Here is a 14308-nt window from a genome sequence, read left to right as displayed (position 1 = left end):
GATTAGGAAAACAATAAATACCGGTACATTAAAATTTTAATCTGCAAACCACGACATGCAAAAACTTGTAATTAAAGAAGAAGAAACAAAAGAAAATATATACGTTGATAAATAAAAGTTGTAAAAAATGTAAATGTAGGTCTTGATTAAAATGGTAAAGAGTGGTAAAACAAAAAACTGGTCATTTTTTGTCGTTTTTACAGGTCTTTCAAAATCTTTGCTATTTTTTAACTTCAGTTTTCATTCTTTTTAAAAGTTTTATATGAAAATATATCTTCAATAAATAAATAAATATTTGATGGATTGTTTTTTGTTGTAGTGCCCTCTTTCAAAAATATATCTGTACAACAATTGGGTAACTTTAAAATTATCTAAAAAAAACTGTTGTACAAGTTTCAAGAAAAACTAGGTAATAGATAAGTTTACCTAACTGGCTACAAGCTGTTCGAAGTTGCTTCATCATGCCAAAAAATGTCTGTTTTATCTCCTTTAACTCTTGTGCTATCCTAGGCACTTTGACATTGGGAGTTGGGTCATCTAGACCCCACAAGACAGTGCGCTGAACTTTTTTCTTTCTTTCAATGATTTGTGATCGTCACTGGTGTCCATGGATTACATGAAATCCTCTCCTTTATCAACCTTTGTCATGGTAGGGAGAACACGTCAATGGTCATCTTGACCCCATAGGATAGCACAAGGGTTAATTGTCATTTGACTGGACTTGTTTAAGGATTGGGTGATGATGTTTTTACCTGTTTAATTGAGCTAAATATAATTGAAAAAATAAATGAAGTCGTGTTATTTATTCACTAGATTAATTTTTTCTCACCTGTCAAAAGAGTGAAACTGGACAGGCAGGATGGGCTGGGCTTTAGCAGCAGCATCTGAATAAAGCAAAGAATCCAGCCCGGTCTCTGTGCCCTCCATTGGAGCTGCTACCAGGCTCTTCAGGATCTTCTTGATGTTGACGTTCTTGTTGGGCGGACCGATTTCAAGGATGGACGAGTGTGGTTTGAGTATCTCCACAGTGGTAGGTTCAGAAAGGTTTTCCTGAGACTTCCTCACCTCCAAGGACAGCGTGGATATGAGCTTGCTCATGGCGCCGGGCCCTACCCTTCTGTGATCAAGGTCCGACCCATTTATGACATTGACCACCTGCTCATCTCCAATCCCTGAGTCTGTGTGGTGAAGAGAGTTTTCCAAGCTAACGTCTCCTGATGAAACCAGATGGTTTTCACTGCTTTGAAAAGGTACTGGTGTTTCTGAAGAAAACAAACACCAAGAAAAGACATAGATTCATGGAAGTCATACATTTGAGTACAAAAAATGCTTATATAATAGGGGTGCAACTATTAATCGACTTGATCAATGAATCGATTTGTATTCCTACAATCTAACCAGATAGATCTGTCTGAGAAAAGTTGTTACCTCAAATCGACCCATGCCAAAATAAAAATCAATTAAAATGTAATGAATTGATTATATTGACATTGGAAAATCACGGTGGACAACACACATGTTATGGCAGCAGAAAATGATCAAGCCTGATCAAACGCTTTAGATTTAGCAAAGACATGTGACCACACAGGGTGGTAGAATGTTCTAATAAGGTTCTCTTTGTATTATTTTTATATGAAAAACAACAGTGGGGTGAACTTAATTACATTAAGATGTGAATAGATTTGCCATTAATTTTTGTTTACTTGTCCACATTTTATTTACACTTGATTATCCTCCAAGAAATACAAGGAATCTGGAAAACTTCACCTGCACTGTTCAGTACTCAGGTATTCATCTCTGACTCACAATGGTAGAATGTTTGGCTTAATAAGTCTTGGATCCATTTTAGGTCAGTGAATCAGATGATTTAAAATGAACCAACATGGACTATGAATTGGATCAGAAACCACTAATTATTTTATCAATTGAATCGTTGTTAAAATGAATTGTTACACCCTTAATATAATATAAAAACTACTTAAAAAAGTGAACACTTGTCAAAAAGACTGGAAATAGAGGAGTAATAAACATTTTATTTTATATTCCGGTCCTAAATGAATAAGCCAAAGTACAGACAGAATCCCAGAACATGATCTTCAATCCCTCTCAAGCTCTGATTCTCAGCTCATAGTTGGTTGTCCTTGATGTAAATAGCAAAAGAAAAAGTATCTATAGCTTCTTAGACCTAAGGCTACATCTGTCAACATTTTTGACAGACATGTGGAAAGTAATTTCACATGCTCCTCTAATATTTTAAAATGTACTCTTCTGTAATATTTTTTACAAAAACATACACATTAAAAACTAATCAGCATTTGACTATGTCATACAAGAAACTGTGCTTTTCCCAAAGAACTGCAAAAGTACCTTTTTTGCAGACAGATTCCAGGTCAACCTGACCCAGCAGTAACCTAGATGCAAGGGCAGCCATATTAATATTCAACACACGCCCCCTAACGAGGTCAGCGAGGCCTGATTTAGCCAGCAAGTTGTCTGGGTTCCGGATCCATCAGACAATCGTGTGCCACTTTCTGTCTGGAAAATTCCCCTATTTTCTGGTAAAATTTATGAAGGCAGTAGCGTGCCTTTCTTCTCCCAGGAACCCCTATGATCCCATTCCCCTCTGGTGGATTGCTTGCCTAATGGGCACTGACAGATAGGGCTGAAAATAGTGAGCCGGGCTTCACCGCCCCAAAAACTCATAGTAGATAGACAGCATGCTGCTGTTTCTCATTTTTTTCTCAGCTTCTCACACGTTATCTTCTCTTTCTTTTGTCATGCTTGCTCTTAGTTCTTTAAATTACACTTCCGTGTGCTGTTCAGCTGCTCCCTTCTTCTTTCTTTACTCCTTTAACCTGTTATCTGCATGAAAGTTGATAAAATACACTAAACTGAGAGCTGCAAATGGATATTAGTGCTGCAGCAGACACTCCACCAAGCCCACGCAGGCAGTTAATAATTTCCTTTCAAATGATTAAATGTATGATTTATGAGTTGAGGCACTTACTGCCTTCCTTTCAGAACAAATCTTGGTGCCTATTCAAGTTCATAACCACCAACCCCAGGACCAGTCTATTTTCCTCCTCATCTAATTCTATGTGTTGTAATTAGTAGCACTCATGAATAAATCATAGATGCAGAAGTGGAGTGCCAGCAGGGTACCTCCATTTTTTTTAATCTTTCTTCTCTTTCTTTTTTTGTAGATTTAAAATTGGAGGCCAGGGATAAAGAAAAATGGATCACAGACGGTTGGTGTTCGAGCGCTCAAAGCACAATCACCCCAAGATAAAGTTATGTAAGCTTCACAGTGGATGTGCAAGGGGCGGGACACGATAGACAACACCTGTTCTGGTTGGGTGTGTTATTTCCTGAGCCATGCTGGGGTGCGAATGGCTGCTTATCTTGGCAGGCTCTCGTTGAGGCTCAAGGATGTCACGGTATTTGGAGACCATGAGGACAGAGATGAAGTACACCACAGCTAAAGCCAAGAACTGTGCTTGCTTACTGTCGTCCTGTGGAGATCAGAAAATTGTTACTTTTTCAAAGGAAAAGTCCTTTTGCTGAATTCAATTCCTGAATTATTGTTTTACATTGAAAATTAAAATGAGTCACTTAAACCCCCTGGAAAGGGGGTTCGGTTATTATCTAAATCTGCACCTCATAACAGTATGTCTACTGCAATGACAACTTTTATCACCTCTATCAATAAAAGTCTCTGCGACAAAAACATGTATGGATTACACAATAAAGCTTTATTGCCCACCACATCACGAAACACCACAGCTCGGAGTCGATTGATGTCCTCATCCTGCAGAAGGCGGTCAGGGTTCTTGATTGGAGACAGGTTGTTAGGGAGTCTCTCTATCGACGGCTGAAGTGGGCAAAACAATTTTATTTCAAGTTCCAGGCAAGGTATTTTTTCTGAAATTGTGCTAAATTTGTCATCTGTAATATAAAAGGAAACAAATGATGTTGCCTAATTTTTTTTTTTACTTAGTATTTTTTGCAGAAGATGTATAAGGGAGAGAAAAGACACAAAAAACGTTCTTCAACATATAACTTTGATTTTATGGGCATTTCAAACAAAGGACTCATAGATCAGTGTTTGATTACTTTAACAGGGGACATGCAACATGATGACCTACTTTGCTGTAAGTCCCAATATTTGGCTTTTGCAGGAGTTCCTGAGTCTGGTTGCTGTGTCTCTGCCTGCACTCCAGGCAGTTCCTCACAGCCACACAGCACACTGTGTACAAAGAAAGCACACAGACTTCACATTGGTTTCTTTCTATGGTGAGCACTGTCAAACAACATGCTTTAGATTCAAAAGTCACATTTTAATTCAACAAAAAAAAATAAACAATTAGATAGTTACATAGTACTACATAAAACATGGAAGATAATAACATAGTAAAACAGTAAAAATGTAAACTTGAGCAGAGTGCCTTGCTACGTCAAATGTGTACCTATAAAAAGTGATCTTTAAAAAGTTTAATTTTTTTAAATGGATACCGGGAAAGCTGGCCGGACACTCAGAGTTAACACCTTCCACAGCTTTGGGTGCGGAGACTGAAAAAGCTTGCTCCCCTCTGAGCTTCGTCTTCAACTTATCTACCTCCAGGATAAGTTGATCTGAGACACTGCACTGCCAACTGTTTCATATTTTCAAAAATTCAAAATTTTGTTTTTGGACATTCAAGACATTTTACCAGGTTTGTGGTAAAAGCTTTTCTTAAAATCAACAGTCTCATTTAGAGCTAGAATCTAGAAAATAAGAAAGTACTGTATAACATTAATGCAAACTTATTTGGCTCTATACATTTGATAATAGAAAAACTTGACTTAAGAGACACAAAAATAAAATCAAATTGCACTGTTGGGTTATTTTAAAGTTCAATGAATGTTGACAAGTAAGGCTGGCATTCATTGTCGTTATTTTGGAAACAAAAAATTAAATTTATGTTCTAAGATTAAGTGCTAGTTGTAGATTTTATGAGGATTTATTAAGATGGACCAAATTGTTTGCATCTTTTTCCCATTTTGTTTACATTTTGTTCCAAAATGAGTCATTTCTACTTGTTACACTAGCTTTTTTTTGACACTGTATTCAAAATGAATGAAAACTTGGTAAATAAAAACTCAAAAAAAACAACATTTGCTTAGAACTAGCAAAAAATATTTATTGGGCTTCTTTCTAACAGTTAGCTTTTTAAGCTTATTTTTTTCCTTTTGAATGATTGAGTGGAACTCCTTGCTTTTAGATTTTGACATCTTGTTATAGGATTTCTTGTTAAGTAAAAATTACTTGCTGCATGGACACGTTTTTATGACATTCTAGTGATTTTTCTTCTTAAGAGTAGTGTTCTTCTATTTTTGGGCCACCTTATATAGCAGTGTGGAGAAGCTTAGAGGCACGAAGGTGAAAGTTAATCTAAACATTTAAAACAAAAAAAAAATAATCTAAAATGTACTCTAAAATGCACAGGACGCCGCAGGGAAGCCAGGATTGTTGTGGTGTGGTCCCTCTTTCCAACGCAGACCAGAACACAAGCAGCAGCATTCTGGATTCTGAAATTAAGAGTTACCGTAATCCAGCTGAGATGTAATTAAAGCTTGGCTCACTGTGTTAAGAGCTGCTTCGATTTGAAGCAGCTTCACCTTCACCAACTACCCTAAATAAAATAAAGATAGACTTTACCACAGAGCTAATATGGCATCAACGTCCATTTCAAAACCCAGATTGGGCATATAATGTTCAAGATGTGGAACTAGGGGACCCAGATCAACTGTAGACTGAGCTAAACGTAAATTAAATGTTGGCGACATGCATGACTTCATCAAACCTAATCATTTATTTCTGATGAGTTTTTGTTTCAGGCTGACAGGAGAAGTAGAGCAAGGGTAAAATCTGCAGCCAGACTGATTTCACACTCAGCCGCTGATGAGGAATCGTATAGGTGCAACAATGATAGTGAAGTTTCAAGGGCCACTTCTCATTCGGCATACTGCAGGCACAAGTCAACATTCAAATCAGCAAATGGACAAAACCACTGACACAAACAGGTTTGGCTAAATATGCAAGATTTCTGCACTTCTCTACTTAATTTTGGAAAAAGTAAATTATGTTGTTTTTAACATTCTGAATTGATTCAAATGTGTCACTGACTTAGTGAAAAAACAAAAAGGGCAAAGAAAACAACAGTCGCATGAAACTTACTATTCAGAAACAAAAAAGGAAACTATTTGGAGGAACAGTCTTTCAATAAGGGAAATCAACCTTTCTGCTCATCACAAATTCCAAAAGGATGTGTTTTATTAGAGCAAAATCTGGTTAATTCAACAATTTATTTCAAGACTGTTACAAATTCCTGTATTCATTATTTAGTTCCTATTCAAACAGAGGATTACTTTGGATTAGAGGAATGATTTGAAATGACTTAATGAATAGTACTGTACAAAATATATAAAGACTATGTGAAGGAATTTCTCACTGAGACATGATGTAAAGGCTTTTAGCTTAAGTTTAACACCGCATCATAACCAAAGACTAACAGATCTTACCCAGTCTGAGGCACTGGCGCATCAGGCCACCAGATGACATGTTCTTCTCAGCTTCAATCTCACTAAAGTTCAGGGAGCTTGAGAAGACCAAGACCTCAACCATAACCATGAGACGGGACAGAAAGGTGATGGCGGTGTCCGAGGACATGCCCTGCGTTGCCTCCATGTTTTCCAACTCAGTCTAAGATAAAAAAATTAAAAGATAAATCAGAGGTGGAAAAAGTTTTCTTTTTTTAAGTATGGAAAAGAAAAATATGTTAATTTTAGTAAATCTAAGGAAGTAATGTTAAGAATAAAATTGTATGAAAAATAATATAACAAATATTTAGCAAACTGTTAGTAATTTAAGTTTAAGTCCCACTCCGATCATCTTTTGATTTATTTTAAAGTGTTCCCAGTAGTCTTTTGATTAAGATTAGGCCATTTTTACTCGAAATACAAAAACCTGCGTCGCTTTCTAGGACACTGTTTCTGCAGAGCACCTCTGACTTGTGGATGGAACCGCTGGTGTGGAGTAAGCCCATCTCTACTTACCATCATCCACCTGTTTACACGCTCTCCCAACAGCCCCTCACACCCCAAACCTAACACTACAATGCCAAAGAACAATAGCGAGCAATATTGGAGCTATCCAGTCGTTCAGTTTGATCCAGATTCCAGCTCAGACGAGGAAAAAGACTACTACAAGCTTTTTCAAACTGTTTTTTTTTGTCTTCTCCTGATTCAATTAAAGAAATACTAAGACATGCAATTTCAAGCTTTTCAATTTATGTCCTCCATTGTGGAAAAAAATGCCCAACAGCATGTTAAAAACATAAAAATAAAATGTTTTTTCATTGGAGTGGGTCTTTAAGAGTCTAATAAAAGTGATCCTTTGGCCTTTAGACAACTATGTGTTCTAGATTTTTCATATGAGAGAAAACCTATCCGTAAATAAAAGGAGAAGCTTATGATAGAAAGAAACAATAGAGAAATGAATACATGTGACATGAAAATAAAATCATGAACGATAAAGAGAACAGGATAACTGGACATGAGATAAAGTATCAAACTGACTTATTTAGATTAAATATCAGCATCATCATAGTAATAGGTGTATGTAACCCTATTTGATAAGCATGAATGAGCATTTTGTCAACAGATTCAACATAGTTAACCACCACTAGATGGCAATATTCCCCTTTACTGACATCAGAGGGAACTCACTGAGGGGGACGTTGCTGCTGAGAGAAGTGGCAAAATCCCTCCACAAGCAATAATGATGTTGTCCACCATTTGTGAGATGAGGTGGATGGTGTTGTGGACAAAGATGATGTTTTCATTGCTGTTAACAAAGTCTATAACTGATTTGGTGGACTGGCTGCAGAGGAAAAAAGGAGAAAATGCAGAATTATGATCATCATTAAAATCCCTTTTTTGGATCTAACCAATGCACATAAAATAAATGAACACACCTCCGCCATACATGGACGTCGCTCTCCAGTGCAAACAGCAGGTCGGTGAGCAGTCTCTGGTGCGTGGAGGACCATTTGAACTCGGGGATGCGAAACATTGTAGTGCGTGGGCCAGGGCTGAACTGATGTCGGCGCTCCTCTGTTGTGGCCGTCCCCTGAAAGCCCAGGTCCACACAGATGTCTCTTTCCGTCTGAGAAACCAGGCGTCCATGAACGTTCTGACGGGAGTCACATTAACAGATAAAACAAGTGAATTTTCAGAATGCAAACGGAATCATCCGCATCATGAGGAGGAGGGTTGTGTGTTCAGGTGGCATTAAGCACAAGAGCCATTTTTGTCATAATAAAAAATATATTTTTTCGAAAAATGACCTCATAAAAGCTTTTTAAATCCAGTTTCATGAAAATACATGCCCTTCAAGTAGTTTTGACATGACGACACAAATGAGTCATTTAAATATTGCAAAAAATATTTTTAAAAAGGCACAGCAGTGGACCCCCGCCCCCATCAAAAGGGGCCTCGCTTCATGAAAGGAGCAGAGCAGCAGAGCAATGAATAAATCCCAGGTGATTTTTGAACAATGCTTTGTGTCCTCTCTGCCCTCCTGATCCCTCAGCTAACGATTCCAGCAGCCCAGTTTTCTGAGTCTCAGGGGGAGGATGCCTGAAGTGCACCAGGCCTCCCTGTCCCAATTACTAACTCAGTAAGGGGAAATTAATGATCTTGGTGGTTCTGTTAATATGGAGCTGTTCACTGAGGACCTGCATGTCCTGAAAATGACCCTAGTCTTCCTTCAATGGTTTTGCTCTGCCTTTGCTCCAACATTTTATAAATTACGTAATCACCTTATTTCTTCCATGTAAGAACTTTGAAACATTTTTGCCATAAGAAATGTTGATAAATCTCGACCCTGTCTTTTGTTTACTCGATGTTCATTTTCCTTTGGTATCAAACCATTGAATGAATGAGAGATGTTGACTGAGTAAGTGTAATGGGTAATGGGTTCTGGCTCCAACCAAATTAAGTCAATTCAGTCACCATTTATTCGCAATTCAGACGGCGCCATGTTGGAGCCAGATGATGTCAGTAAGCAGTGATTAGTCCAATTTGCTTTGAGTCATTGCTTCTATGGCAACCGCCCTAGTCAATCAGTAGTGAGCTTGTTAGAAGTCTATATACCCTTACCACTGAAAGCAGGCTCAGGAGAATCTCTCAAATGTTTCTAATGCTCTTAGGGGGGGTTAGAGAGCACTACCTACATTTATTACTGCATCTGATTGGTCAGTTGCAATAAATAAATAAAAAGATGAAAAAAATAAATAATTTGCAGGTCCATGTTAAAAACAGAATGGGTTTTCCGACAAATAAAATGAGTGATAGCTGTTTATTTATCAACAGAACTCTGAGATTTTGGCATACTCAGTTTAGTTTTTGGTTACTCAGTTTAGTTCTCTCAAGCTACGTTCACGCTGCCCGTTGAAGTGACCACTTCCAAGGAAAAATGTAAACATGCATAACGTGTGTTTTGGTTTTCTGCGTTCGTGTAAGTTTCTAGGACACGAGCTCTACATACAAAACGCGTGGTCATTGAAAGGACCACAGATTCAAATTTGGTAATAACTTATGGATGACGTCCCCTTTAGCTCAGAAAGTACCAACCATTTGAAAATGGATCATGGACGAAAAATTAATAAATGCGGTTTATGTCCGGCCGGAAATATGTAACACCAAGTTGGTCATATAACAGAATGGAGCTGTGAAAGAAAAAGCTTGGAGCGCTTCGGCTTTTCACACCAAACGTCTACCAGCTGTAGGTGGTGGACTTGCGTTAGTAAATAGTAGAAAAAGAAACCAAGAAGAAGCCCCTCCCCTTTTTGTCAAATGTGAACATCATATGCTAAACACACATCATATACCTGTTGCAAACGAAGCATCATCACAGTCAATGTTATACTAACCTGTGTGGTGGCTGTTGTTCGAATCTTTTCTTTGTCTTTGCCATTCTCCAATTTTCCTGAGTCAGAAGTGTTGATTGTTGTATCTGATCTACTGCTAGTGTTTTCAGTCAACCGGTTCACTTCAGGTGTATCCACAACCTCTGGGACTTCGGTTAGATTATTGGGTTCGGTTGCAGTCAGAAAGCTAATACCTTCAAGGAGCAACTGTTTTTCACCCTTCACTGGGACATCGGGTAAAGTGCTATTTGTCACGTTAGATAAAAGACAGAGTTCATTATCTGGCCTTGAGTGAGAAGGCATCTCTGAACGCTGAAGCATTAGAGCTTCATCTGAACTGAGATCAGGTATCAGCTTGTCCTCCATGCTGCCTTTAGCTTTAGGGAACAGGAAGTTATTGCTGTACAGGACCCCTTCCCCATCATCCAGTGAGATAAGAGGTGTAGCGTCTTGGTCGTCCATATTGCTCTTTGGCAACAACATACAGCTGACATTATTGTTAAGCTTTTCCACTGCAGTGCAATAAACATTATCTAACAGAGAATCAACCTCTACTAGAGCTCCATTTTCAGATATTCCCAAAGTTTCACAGGGAAAGTCTGCATCGTCCAACTTAACCTCTGTAGCCTCCACCTTTTCAGCCTTGATATCCACCAGAAGGTCATGAACTTCAACCCTGACTCCACCTACAGTTCCATCTGGCCCTTTGAAACTCTCCTCAGGCCCTCTCCTGTCTGACAGCAGGTTGCGAGACTCGGCACTCTCATATTCCGTCTCACTTTCTGGTGTTTGGGAGGTGTCGTTCATTTCTTTCATTTCCATGACACTCTTGATGCCTGAAGTCTGAGCAGACAGACCAGAGATGGTGCTGACCAAACCTTTCTTCCCTTTCTTAATATTCTCCTCCTCTTGACGCTGATACTCTTCGTACATCTTAGCCAGGTACTCTTTATGTGCCTCGTACGTCACCTACAAAAAAAAAATTCATGATAATTGTATGGGAAAGGTTTTTTTGAAGGAGATTTGCAGAAGAAATGTATCCCTCAGCAGCAGAGGTCAGTGTTTCTCTTTGTTGTGCAACACTCACCTTAGAGTGGGCTATCGAGAGTGTGTCCACCCATACACGCCATCCACCCCATTCATACTTAATAGCGTGGTAGAGAAGAATACGGAAGATGTTGTACACCATGTCCGAGATTTTCTGCTCCTCTGAGTTTTTAGGATTGATGTAACAAAGAGAAAACATCCAGTCCTGCCACACGGAACACTGCAGCAGACACCTGCAATAGACACATACCCCCGAATTAAGAGAAAACATTGATTGTTCCAAAGTTGATCCTTTCATGGTCAAAAGTGTGTACTTAAACTGCTACTTTTCTACTATCCAAAGCAGTTTACAGTCATTTCTTCTGGTCCATCCACTCACACGACGCCATATACATGCAAACCAGGCAAGGACTGCAGAATCCAAACTGGATTTTAGGACCATCTGATAAGAGGATGACCCCTCTACCTGTGCCCCATGGCCGCTCCCATCACTTAATTATCAATGAAGGAGTAAGGGATGATTAAGTAATCTGCAGCAGCTTTTATGGACCTTTTTAAATATTTATTTTTAAGTAATTAGTGGTGAGCTCGGAGTAGAACTGCTTCTCCACCACATCGAAAGGAGCCAGTTGAGGTGGCTCGGGCATCTAGTCCGGATGCCTCCAGGACGCCTCCCTGGAGAGGTGTTCCGGGCATGTCCCACTGGGCGGAGGCCCGGGGAAGACCCAAGAGACGCTGGAGAGACTACGTCTCTCGTCTGGCCTGTGAACGCCTCGGGGTTCCCCCAGAGGAGCTACAGGAAGTGGCTGGGGCGAGGGAAGTCTGGGCATCTCTGCTTAGACTGCTGCCCCCGCGACCCGGTCCCGGATAAGCGGAGGAAGATGGATGGATGGATGGATGGATAGTGGTATAGTTGCATTTAATTTAATATTAATTATGGGACTGGTTACATTTGTTGCACACAGTTAAAATAATTTCAAGAGTACTAAATTATATCTCAGCATTCTAAGCATTTGAACTTATTTCCTAGTTTAAGACATTATGTTAAGATTTCAAAGGATTTTTGTTTTGTTTAATTTGGGTCACTTTCATACTAAAAGATCTTTAGAAACTAAGAAGGTGCTAACATAACACCATTATATGGTTTAAATATGTAAATACATTTGTTAGGTCATGATTTACTAAGGTTATACAAAAAATGTCTACACAAATTTTCTTTTTGCAAATTTTTAAAAATGTGAGTGTACATCCCATATGCATCAACTTTCTATTAATCTTAGGTAAAATGTTGATCAGTCAATAATTTCCTAATTCTTAAAAATACCACTGAGTGCAAATCATTTGCTCTAAATCTCTAAAGATTATATAGCATCAATTGTAGGGAAAAAATAACCAAATTGACCCCCAAATAAAATATTTAATAAATAATTACTAAGTAAAAAGCGATTCAATTCTGCTCACCGTCTGTTCTCCCGGCTGCTGCTGAAAAGCTTGATCATGTCTGAAAGGAAGAGCCGCCGAACTTCCATCAGCTCAGAGCTCGGAGCGCAGTTCTTCAATAAAGTTGCAACCACCTTGAGAATCACTGACACAACATTTGTGCAAACAGAAACAAGCACACTTTCTGTCAGTTTTAATGAAATAACTCACATTTATGAACAAGAAAAAACAAAACTGCAACACTGGGGACGCATACTTGGATTCTGAATTTTCACAGTGGAATCAGGTTCAAGATGAGGTTTGTGAACCACTTGGGTGCACACCTGTTCTGTCAGGATCTAGAGCAGGAATCAGAAAGAACATCTGTACATAGACACTAATAAAAAGAGTGTTGCCAACGATGTGAAAGTTAAATATGTTCTTACCTCATAAAGAGTGTTGTATATAGTGACAGACAAAGTGTTGGTGTGGATCATGAGCTTCTCACCCAGAAGAGTAAAAAGGCTGTGTGTATGCATGATCTCCACTTTCCTTCTATGAACACACACACAAACAATTGAAATGGTAAAACAGGATGTTGGGAACTTTCTAAGCTAGCTGGAAAAGAAAAAGTGTCATCAGCCTGCTTCCCTGTTTTCACCCACGGCAGCTATACGTGTTGGATTTAAAAAAAGAAAAGGTCAGGAAATATCTGCCATCACAAATGGGGTATAACTGCTTGACATGCATTAGATAATGACGTTAGCCTGTCAAGAATGGCTCCAGGATACAAAGGTAAAACTAAGGTGAATGGGTTCAACAATTACAAAGTGCACCTGTAGACAGCACGAGGACTGTAGCTATAATTGCCAACTCTGTTCCACACAGTTATTATAGGTCTGTAACTTTAACTTTAACTTCTTTTTTCGTGATTGCATTACAAGTATACAAAATAGCCACAAGGCATCTGAACATTTGAGCATAAGAAGCTTTTCCTCCCCGTCTGTCTGCACAAATGAGAGTTTTAGAACAGGAAAACTGCTGAAACACAAAGCAAAGGTGTTCAAAACAAGCTATATTAGTTTTTATTATTTTATTATTTTTTAATAAATAAGGCTCAAGAACTTAGATAAATGTCATTCAATGAGAATATTAAGTACAATACTATTGTAAAGACATAGTGAGAAGCACATACTTTATTCTAAAACTACTAATCCAAAATGTCATTGTGAGCTTCAGACAGTATTTTAGTGCTACCTGCAATATCAAGCCAATCCTTGTTGTAAAACCGATATATTAAGATCGAGTGGCAAACACATAAGAACCCATGATGACATAAGTGTACATTCACAAAAAATAATTCTGTGGTTAAAATATACCATTTTACTTTAAAGAAAAATGGGTCTTATGGATTAAGGTGGCTGTATGAGCCTCAAAGGAACTGGAAGACACACCCGCGTTCCTTTTGAGATGCGACCGCTCTCGCCTATGACCCTCTATGGGCCCGGACAACCCAAAACCCGCAGGCCCCATACAGGTCAACCCCTATACAGGTGTATGTGACAAAGGCATAAAACGGTGTCAGTGGTATTAAAGTAGCTGTAACCCTAAAGAACCGCATACGAATTTAACGAGTTCCAGAATTGTCCTTTGACATCTTTAACATTACACATCCTTTTTTTTTTCCCCACTTGTGCCACAAGAGACATGCACTCATTAGAGCTTGAACTTACAGTACGTTCTCTTCGAGATCAACACTTTAATATACATTTTTGGTTATCTAGGAATGTTCTGGTCAGAGTTGTCATCTCTGCTTTCTAACACAAAGAAAAAAAGTTGATGTGCTCCCATAGCAGTGTGTGGTTTATTAT

The 14308-nt window shown here is 38.7% G+C and overlaps 1 protein-coding gene across 3 annotated transcripts in view; it reads right to left on the bottom strand.

The window, feature by feature from the left end:
* Positions 1–14308, bottom strand: part of nbeab (neurobeachin b) — a 215555-nt gene that overhangs the window by 124121 nt on the left and 77126 nt on the right. For 2 of the 3 annotated variants that reach the window (XM_023961240.2, XM_023961236.2), the window contains exons 18-29: positions 12884–12992; positions 12715–12796; positions 12480–12603; positions 11059–11251; positions 9975–10940; positions 8016–8233; positions 7768–7921; positions 6562–6742; positions 4146–4246; positions 3764–3871; positions 3344–3512; positions 830–1262 (exon numbers count right to left, since the gene is read on the bottom strand). In XM_023961240.2, the coding sequence (XP_023817008.1) occupies positions 830–1262; positions 3344–3512; positions 3764–3871; positions 4146–4246; positions 6562–6742; positions 7768–7921; positions 8016–8233; positions 9975–10940; positions 11059–11251; positions 12480–12603; positions 12715–12796; positions 12884–12992 (2838 nt within the window). The remainder of the gene's footprint in view (positions 1–829; positions 1263–3343; positions 3513–3763; positions 3872–4145; positions 4247–6561; positions 6743–7767; positions 7922–8015; positions 8234–9974; positions 10941–11058; positions 11252–12479; positions 12604–12714; positions 12797–12883; positions 12993–14308) is intronic. The other variant, XM_078956585.1, reaches the window with a different exon arrangement.

This window comes from Oryzias latipes, chromosome 13, assembly GCF_053564925.1.
Source record: "Oryzias latipes strain Hd-rR chromosome 13, Olatipes_Hd-rR_3.1".
NCBI classification, from domain to species: Eukaryota; Metazoa; Chordata; class Actinopteri; order Beloniformes; family Adrianichthyidae; genus Oryzias; species Oryzias latipes.
Note: the sequence above shows the minus strand (reverse complement) of the source record. Positions and strands in the feature narration are given on the sequence as shown.